The 10003-nt window shown below is 38.7% G+C and overlaps 1 protein-coding gene across 4 annotated transcripts in view; it reads left to right on the top strand.

The window, feature by feature from the left end:
* Positions 1 to 10003, top strand: part of DSP (desmoplakin) — a 37183-nt gene that overhangs the window by 15660 nt on the left and 11520 nt on the right. For all 4 annotated transcript variants that reach the window (XM_010708378.2, XM_019613757.1, XM_010708379.2 and 1 more), the window contains exons 8-18: positions 831 to 935; positions 2067 to 2162; positions 2696 to 2821; positions 3220 to 3372; positions 4502 to 4656; positions 5169 to 5295; positions 5802 to 6006; positions 6507 to 6724; positions 7514 to 7680; positions 7995 to 8133; positions 9438 to 9631. In XM_010708378.2, the coding sequence (XP_010706680.1) occupies positions 831 to 935; positions 2067 to 2162; positions 2696 to 2821; positions 3220 to 3372; positions 4502 to 4656; positions 5169 to 5295; positions 5802 to 6006; positions 6507 to 6724; positions 7514 to 7680; positions 7995 to 8133; positions 9438 to 9631 (1685 nt within the window). The remainder of the gene's footprint in view (positions 1 to 830; positions 936 to 2066; positions 2163 to 2695; positions 2822 to 3219; positions 3373 to 4501; positions 4657 to 5168; positions 5296 to 5801; positions 6007 to 6506; positions 6725 to 7513; positions 7681 to 7994; positions 8134 to 9437; positions 9632 to 10003) is intronic.

Here is a 10003-nt window from a genome sequence, read left to right as displayed (position 1 = left end):
TTTAGTTTAGTTTGGTTTTTTATTGTCAAAACATTGTTGGATTAAGTACTATGTGACAACCTTTTGAATCAAGATTAAACATCAACTGGAAGATAATACACTCAGCCACCTGTGTATTCTTTTGACCTTGGAAACCAGCTTTATCAGTACAGTTCATTGAGGGCCAGTAATTACATGTAGCCTGTGCATGCATGCTAAACTAGAGGACTTGAATCAAGCTGCCCAGTTCTCCCTGTTAGGACTTATGCAGGGGCTAGTGATCCCTGATGTGGTCCTGATCTCTTCACCAGGTACTAGGGCTACATGTGAGGGAACTACTCTCTTTTCCCCTGATGGTCTCAGCACATTGAGAGCACCATCAGGACTGGCTTACAGTGCTCCTAATTGTTTTCTGTGGATACAAATGGAAATTGAGCATGTATTTCTTTAGCCAGTGTTGGTGCTGGTCATCAGAGTAAAAGAGAAATGAAAGTCACACCATTATGGAGATTCTCTATTCTTTTTCAGTTAGTTATTATGGATCTTGCAATATACACTAGTTCTTGCTTTCATCATTCCTCTTCACCAAGAAAAGCTGTATTTTGGGTGCTTTGCTCTATGGAGTGGCAAGCCTAGAGACTAGAACTAAAATGACCACCACCTTTGATTCTTCTGACTTCATATATAGCTTCAGTGCATTTACTAGAATTAACGTGCACTGTTAGCAGGGATGGATAATCTTATACAATCATTGGTTTTATCATTATACAAGCTATCAGGAAAAAGTTAAGTAAATCACTCTAAGTTCTGTGCCTTTGGAAGCTCATTTAACACTGTGTTTTGTTTATTAGAAACGTATGAGTGAACTGGAGCTTAAAGAGAAAGAACTCAATAAGCTAAAGCAAGAAAGTGACCAGCTTGTGCTCAACCAGCACCCTGCTTCAGACAAAATTGAGGTGAGTTAAGCCTCACATGATTTAACTTGGTTGCTGTGTGGGAAAAGTTCTTAGTGAAAGTCGACAAATGAAATGCTGCATTTAGGCATGAGAACAGTTTGCTTGCCAAAAATCCTATCAATTTTTATCCAGTTGTGAGAACTGCTCTAATGTATGTTACCACCTTCTGCAAACCTGCAGACACAGCTACTGAAGACTCCTTAAGAGCTTGGGAGAGATCTCATTGCTACCAAATTTGATGATGGATGCATGTAAAAATTAATATGGGGGCTTAGGGAGTTGTTTAAATATATTGAAATCGCTATATTTCATGTGAGTTAACTTCAGTGCAGTAGAATCTAGTAGGAAGACATGCCATTCTCCTGCTATCTCAATAGGCATGTTTTGAAGATAGCCACACCCTCAAAGGGTTTATGTTTAATCTAGTGCAAATACTTCCTGCAGCTGAAATTTATAGTATGTTTCTATACCTTAGTCAAGACTAAGGAAAAATCTTAGTCTTTAGGAACTGCTATTGTTTTAAATGTATGAAAGAACCCACAAAAATGGAGTTCTTTCTCCTTTTCAATGCATTTAGTTTGTAATTTGTTATCGTATTGTGTAGAATTGTCATTCATAATTCACTGTGTGGTCAGTTTCTGCCTTCAAGGAAAAATCCTTGTGAGCTTCAGCAGCGAAGTAAAAAGTAGTATGTAACTTTCCAAACGATTTACATGAAGGGAATGTGAGAAGCCTTGCTATAAAAGTAGCCATCATGAAAAATTGTTTGACGGTACCCCTTGGAAGGAGAACAAGACAGTTTGCCATTGAAGTGTTTCATGTGCACTAGTGTTTTTGCATTTCACCCCTTTGTTCACGCACTTCAGGCTTTATGCTGATCAAACAAAATTCAAGTCAAGAACAAGTTTCTCTTTATAACTCACAAACAGGTATGTAACTGCCTTCAGTTAGGTAGATGCTTAGAAGCAGGGAAACTATTTGCATGAGTCGTCTTATTCTGGTGTACATTAGTTTGCTTTAGTAGATATTTATTCTGTACAGAAATTCAAACTAAATAATTGTGCTTGAGTCTACATATAGAAGAGAGATCCATGTGGTAATTTGAGTCCTGGATATTATTTGTTTTCTTAGGCCTACATGGATACACTACAAACTCAGTGGAGCTGGATTCTTCAGATCACCAAGTGCATTGATGTTCATTTAAAAGAGAATGCAGCTTACTTTCAGGTGGGTAGTGATTTACTTTTGTATTATAGTAAGTACTAAACAAGTATTTGTTCACAGATAGTTACTTTAAACTTCATGTTCTAGCATCAAAACATTTAAAACATATACACTTATAAAAAGAACTGACATTTCTAAAAGCTCACTTCATTATCTAGCAATATAGGGTAATGTAAAACTGTGTTTATGCTTTTCCACATGTAAGAATTTTGATGACTATCAACATGTTTTGCTCATGTTAGAATTTTAAGAAATTAGTTGACAAATTGTGAATGTGATTAATAGTTTGTGGGAGATCTGTCCCATCCTTCAAAAGTTTTGTTAAAAGCGCGAATCCCACCACAGGTATTTTTTCTGTACCAAAATCTTCCTAAATCCATGCACAATTAGGTGTAACACAGCGTTATCAAACTGTTGTAAATGCTACAGTTCTGCTGGATATGAACTGGGATTTCTCATGAAAGGAATCCATTAATTTGTAGTAGACATTTCTGTGAGAACTGTGTGCAACTGAAATCACAACTTTTTTCCTGTAGTTCTTTGAGGAGGCCCAAGCTACAGAGAGCTATCTGAAGAATTTACAGGACTCCATCAGAAAGAAGTTCATATGTGATAAGAGCATGTCACTTCAGAGCTTGCTGGAGCAGATCAAGGAGCTGGAGGTATTGTTCCATCCTACTCACAGATAACGTTCTGCCTTGCATGGATAACAGTTGACCCCTTCAGATACCAAATATTAACCCAAATATAATGGAATGCTGATAAACAGTACTGAGTGAACTTGAAACATTAATGATACGTTCATCTCCTTTCCTGGAGATGGCCTACAAAATGGGTACGAAAAACATAGCTTGCTCAAGTTGCAAAAATAATTTATTTCTTCTTTCTCTTCTCCTTCTTCAAGCTACAATTTTACATTGTAGGCTAAAGACTCATCCCACTGTAGATAAAGGAATTCTTGCCTACAGTGAGCTCCAGATATATGCCTCTAAATAAACTAGCGGGAACTAGATTGGTTTCTTTTTAGAATGAGTTTTTAACCTGCAGTTAATCTTTGCAGAATGAACGAGAGAGAATTCTTGAATACAAGAGGCAAGTGCAGAGTTTGGTGAATAAATCCAGGAAGATTGTGCAGCTGAAGCCACGTAACCCAGATTACCGGAGTAACAAGCCCATTATACTCAAGGCTCTGTGTGACTACAAACAGGATCTGGTAACGTGTCCCTTTTCTGGCAGAAATGAAAATAATGTAAACTAAAATATGGCAAATGATTTAGTAGACAAACTATTGAGCTGATAGGTGTAACATTTTTGCAAGTAGGAGTATGAAGTTAATGGTTAATCCTCTTAAGTATTGGATATGCTGAAGTTTATTTCTGTGTTGTCTCTTAACAGCATGCTTACATATATTTTCTACTTGCTCTTTTTCTGCTCTTTTTCTTATTGGTTCCCAGTTACCTAGTTTTCTATGTTTTATCTGTAAAACCTTTTTTACCTGATTCACTGAGTTGCACTCCTGTAGTGACCACTAATTGACCACTGTGATGTGTGTTTACAATCGGGTTTCTGCTATCCACTCTCTCTGATCTTCCATATCACATTTTATTCTGGAATCACAGAAGTTCAGCCCACACAGAGCTAACTACTTGTTGGAACTGTAAGCAAAACAAAACAAACGTAGGCAGTGTTTGCCTGGCTGCTTGGCAATTGTCCTCACAGTTAAACAAGCTAGAATCTGCTCAGGAGGCAATAAGTCCAGACAAATCCAAAGACTCTGAATGGTCAGGTTGGTGTAAAGCCTGTGGCCTTTTGCTAGTGATGTCCAAAAATGATACGGGGACTCCTGGCATGATACATGATAGGAGGAGCTTTCTCCTCTTGGCTGTGTGTGGGTTGTAAGCTGCACCATCCAGGCCTGTGGCCTCAGGGTGTCAGAATGTCTGGCAGACATTGCTGGTGGATCTAGCTCTGTGGCACTTGCTCTCGGTCCCTTCTCAAGTATGGTTTGCAGCACTAAGCATCCGTTTGCTTCCAGCTTGCTGTGGGGTGGCTTACAGCCATAAATGATTGCATAGCTTACAGTACCCATGTGCCCACGCTCTGTCTTTTGATGTATGTCATGGCAAGCCCCAGATCTGATATCAGCTGGACTGGCAGATGCTTAGAATGTTCTGTGGCTCCCAGTTAGTTTTACAGAGTTAATATCAAGCTGGGATGTACACATGCACATAGCAGCTATTAAGCATTCCTGGTTCTGTAATCTAGGTACATCACCCTTGCCTATCTCTCCTAGAAACCCCATCTTACTAATGAACAAACATGTTGTTCTATGTTCCTTACAGAAAACAGTGCGCAAAGGAGATGAATGCATCCTGAAGGACAACAATGAGCGCAGCAAGTGGTTGGTGACTGGCCCCGGAGGAGTGGATATGCTTGTGCCATCTGTTAGTCTGATCATCCCACCCCCAAATCCATTAGCAGTGGATCTTGCTACCAAGTGAGTTGCCAAGTTGAATTTTTTTGCAGACGTGAGCTGGCTTGAGTGGATCCAGCTCAGGCATTGCTGTGCTCATGCCATAGACATGTCCTGATGGTTAAAAGAGTGAGTTCTGTCTGAAAGCCTGATTTGTTTTATTGTTAATAATTTTTTATGCCTTTTGGTAGTTAGAATTATGTGCATAATATTACTTTAGCCTCTCCTATGAGAAGAAAAAAAGTCTTAGCTTGCTCTTTTCTTTTTGGCACTGTGAAAAAAAATTGTTAGCAGTGCTACCTATATTCTTAAGCAAATTATTGGAGTTAGTTTGGAATTCTAGCTGTGTATATTCATTGGTATACTCATTATTAATCTGAAAGCTATGGATAAATTCATTTTCAGGTTTGATTCTTTTTCTATTAGAGAACAAGCCTTAAAACACTTAACATCCAGTGACTGTTTCTTGTGATATTTTTTAGCTATGCTACTAAGATGTACAAGTTTTAACCATGAAATTTCTTCTCCCATCTCAGAATTGAGCAATACTATGAAGCTATTCTGGCTTTGTGGAACCAGCTGTATATCAACATGAAGAGCCTGGTATCTTGGCATTATTGCATGATTGACATTGAGAAAATCAGAGCGATGACTATTGCCAAGGTGAGACTACAGCAGGCCTTAACGAGACCAGGGACATTCATGCCTGTCCTCTGCTGCTCCAAACAGTGCTTGCAGTATCCAATTCAGCTGTATGTTCTGCAAAACTGTGGGCTTGCCTTTTGCTGGGTTACACAAGCAGATATGTATGGAAATTGGCATTTTATTTAAGGAGAAGAAAAACGCTTTCCCATTCAAACACGATATAGATAAAAATGAAAGTAAATTAAGGGGACTTGCACTACTTATTCCCACTATGCAAGGGCATGGATAGACATAGTAAAAGGCAGAATTGCAAACTGTTCTTAAGCTGTGAAATGTTTGTTATGTAGCTAGCTCAAAGGTTGCTTTGTGCATCATACTTCTAGAGGCAACCTGTATCAGTTTTATTCTAAAATGAGATTCCTCTGTTCTTCAGTAGATGTATTCGTATGTTCCTTCATGAGTCATTAGTCATACATCCTCTCCAATTGTTGCCTTTTTCAAAACTGTCTTCTTTGTTATTTCAGCTGAAAACAATGCGTAAGGAAGATTACCAAAAAATAATAACTGACTTGGAGATCCATTATCAAGAATTCCTCAGGAACAGCCAAGGCTCTGAGATGTTTGGTGATGAAGACAAACGAAAGATCCAGACGCAGTTCACTGATGCTCAGAAGCACTACCAAACCTTAATTATACAACTGCCCAATCAACCACGGCAGCCCCAAACAGGTTTGTTGTCCTCCTGTTGTCTTGTACAGATTGTACTGCTTGGGTTTCCTTGTTAGAGGCGGAAGAGAAGGCTGTGTTTCCTTTTCATGTGAAAATAGTCTTGTAAACATATGCAGAGACATGTAAAAGCACTGTAACTGCTGTCTCCTAGGATAACAAAACTTGCCATGCCCAGGAGAGAGTATGTTTTGTTCTTCTTTCCATTGCTGTGTATCTGGGAATAGTTCTCTGAAGTTCACAGAACTCGTTGAGAAAATGAGAGGAATTTAATCCATCAATTTTCAGTTGTTAGGAAGCAAAACCTCACTTGAGGAAGCAAGTTTATCATTTTGTGAAAGGGACATTTCATTGTTTCAGACACTGCCTAATGGCCCAGATCCACCAGTTCTCCGTTCTACAATTCAAATCAGTGCTTAGGTCACTTTGACACTGCATCAGCTTTCTGTATGTAGAAATTCAGTTCTCTGGCAGCTAACGTTTACCTCCAACTCACTTTACAGTGATTCCAACTGAGAGTTGTCCTGTGGGTACCTCAAACACCATTATAGTTAATGAGAGAAACCGAGAACATGATAAACAGGAGGCTTGGCTCCTGATGGAACTTCAGAAACTTCGGCGTCAGATTGAAGCTTCTGAGATTCGAATGGTTCAAAGAGCTCCACTTGGTGTGGATCAAGGGGCTCTGCATGACTTCTCTGTCAGAATACAGGATTTAGAGGTAACTGTGTATGTTCTCAGTCGAACATCTCAAACTCATCATGACTCTGTTCTGCAGAGCATGCTGTATTTGGATTCCTCATCAGCTGGGAGTGACATGCACACTCTGCACATATCACAGTTAGCTTCCAATTAAAAGATATATTTGGGTTGGCATTCAGCTTTTTATCTAGAAGTCTTAAGTAGGAAAAGTTGACTCTTGGATTTTAGAAGAGAAATTCTTTCAGGCTATGGTTTCAAAAAGCTTTATGTCAACTGGATGTGACCTCATGCTAAGTGTCATCTAGGTTAAAGCACTGTTAACATTCTTTTGTACAGACCCCAATTTCCCACCTACCTTTTAAGTGCTGTCTATATAAACATGAGGCTTACAGACTTTATCCCCCTCCCAGCTCTTCAGATTTGAAGAAGACTGGAGAGAGAGTTTAGTAAAGAGAATAGATTTAGTTTGAGAAATTCCCCTGGGACAATGAGGTTATTAGAAGGACCTTGGTATGACCACTGGGGAAGCAACTGGCAATAAGGCATTCTGTGAACTGCTTTCTGCAGAGCAGAGTTCCAGAATGGAAGAGGTACTTAAAAAGAGATATTACCTGTTGTGGACTGTACAAAACAGAAACCACATAATGTTACTTAAATTAAAGGAAACGAGCTGAGGCCCTACTTTGTTTCTCAGTCAAGCTAGTTAGATAAGATAAGACTAATTGGACAGGGAAATCAACCTCAGATGTGCAGTAGGATGATAATTCAGCAACCAAAAATGCATAAACTGGGCATTCTTTTTCTTCAGGGTGTGCAGAATGACTCTCAAATAATGGCTGAAACCCTCAACAAGCATAAGGACTTGCTGCCTAATTTCAGAGGCTGTGAAAAGTATGTGTACTTGCAATCAGAGATAAATGCCCTGTTTCAAAAACTGGAAAATATTAATGGTGTTTCTGCTGGCTACTTAGACAGGTAAGAAAATTGAGGCTGTAGTAATAACTTATTCATCTTCTCGCATAATTCTTCCATAATTTCATAATCTAGAAATCCCTTTATTATCAGTAATATAAAATTATATCTTCTTTCCTTTATATCGGTAGAAACACTTAAGTTTCTTCTCATTTCTGGAAGACTAAAGAAAATAAAAATGAGACTTGTGGATATTACTGAATTTTCTTTGTTTATTGCATAATCTCTTTAGTTAATGATCTGCAGGTAATTAGAATTATCATCTTTTCTGCCTCAGTCCATAACTAATTTGTCTTGTTTTGTGTTCTTTATTGTAGCTTGAATGCACTGAGATGTCTACTCCAGCTTATTCTACAAACTGAAGATGTGATCAGAGTTTTTGAAGTCAGGCTATCTGAAGAGGAGACTGTTCCTTTGGATCTTGATAAAGTAGAGGCTTATCGGGCCTGTCTAAAGGTGAGAGGCTAATTCCCAGGGACACAGCAGGACAGAAGTAGTAGCTGTCACTAGTTTATTGAGCTTGGTAAAAGCCTTCTGAAACAGCAGGAGACAGAGAAGCTGAGCCTGTCATATTTTGACATAGATATACAATGCTTTTGCAGGTTATTGGAAGGAATATACAGGTCTGCCATCCGCTGGCTATTGCTTCCCACGCAGAGAAGTCAGGGGCATGGAAGGTCTCCATAAACAGTTTCTGAACAAGGCTACCTGTGTTTAGTCATGTCAGTTACTGCCTTCAAATCTAGCTTCCTCCTTTATTTCTTGCAGAAAGTCTTGTTGATTACTCATGTTGTGATCTAGTTGTAACAAATGTCTGGTTTTTTCTTTTTCTTCTATGGAGTGCACTTCAAATCTTAAAGTGAGAACTTCCTCCTGAACAAAGCAAAGAATGATTGCTTTGTTACTCACGATGACAGCATGTAGAAGCAATCTGTCTGGCCCTGAGCTGATCATTTTTTTACACTGAGTGCCTTTGATAAAATAGTCACTCCTTCTTTCTCTCCTCTCCTCAGAAGAATAGGGCAAAGGCTTGAGGTGGTGGCAAAAACAGAACAACCAGGTTGCTCTTTTATCACGTTACCCGAGATCTACAGTTCCAGTTGCTGGTAGATGTGTTTAACTGATGTAAATTTGAATTGCACACAAAAAAAATGCTTGAGCAGATTGTTGAAAGGTGTACCCATCCCCATAACTGGGGAACACAAGAGAGACCTGCTTGCACTGTGTATGCCATTTGGTGTTACAGTGTGTATTTGCACACAAACACCAGTCTGCATATGTGTGTAAAGCAACGTCTTTGTGTCAGACATTGAGGAAAATGCAAACAGGAAAGGAAAAAAAGCACAAATAACCATTGCAGATCTGAACATTTAGAAACTGTATGGCAATCCTAAGTCCTGATCCTATAAGGAGGATTTTCTTCTTTTTTTCTTTTTCTTTTTTTTTTCCCTTCCCTCCTGGGACTACTCAGTGTAGCTCTCAGAAATGGGAATGGTGGCTACAGAGAGTGACATCAGAAGGCTGTGGTTCAGTTAACTGTTTAAGAATAAGTCTAACTTCAAACATGGTTTTAAGTAAATCTCTGTTTACCAAAGTAGATGTATATATGAAGTGAAACTAATTCCAGTTGTCACCAGCGTACATACTATGCTGAATTTGATACAGAACACTTAGATCCCAATGCATTGTGTGTGCTTTTGATAGTTAAGATTGAGTATCCTCTGAATAAAACGTATGATACCTTTTTTTTTCCTCTCCAGAAAATGAAAAGTGATCTGAACATGAAGAAGTCACTGTTGAATACTCTTGAAAATGAGCTGCAGAAAATGCTTCAGATTCACTCACAGTCTTGCCAGTCATATACCCTGTATGATATGGATGTTGGAAAGTTCAGTGACAAAGTTACCCAATTAATAGACCGCTGGCAGAGAGCTGAAAAGCAGATAGATAACAGGTTTGCTTGAATTTCCTACTGGCTTCTTCTGTATGGCTATTGCTACTAAGATCTTCTTAACAATAAGACTAAAGGAAATAATATCCCTTGAAAGTAAGGATACTGCACAAATTACTGTGCAGATTACTGTGGGGCAGAGAGACTGTAGTAAATAGCAACTGTAAATAGGTTGAGCATACTTCAAAATCGTGTAAGATCAAGCAAGAAAATGTAGTTTTTCATGTTACTGTGTATCCAGTGTGCTACAGAATTAACTAGCATTTTGCCTCTCAAACAAAGCAACTGTGCTTATTTCTGAAATTCTTTACACAAGGGGTAAAAAAACAACCAATCAAGAAAACCACCACAAAACCTAACATTAAGAACTAAGAG

Source organism: Meleagris gallopavo, chromosome 3 (assembly GCF_000146605.3).
Source record: "Meleagris gallopavo isolate NT-WF06-2002-E0010 breed Aviagen turkey brand Nicholas breeding stock chromosome 3, Turkey_5.1, whole genome shotgun sequence".
Lineage (NCBI taxonomy): Eukaryota > Metazoa > Chordata > Aves > Galliformes > Phasianidae > Meleagris > Meleagris gallopavo.
This window is presented reverse-complemented; position numbering and strand designations above follow the sequence as displayed.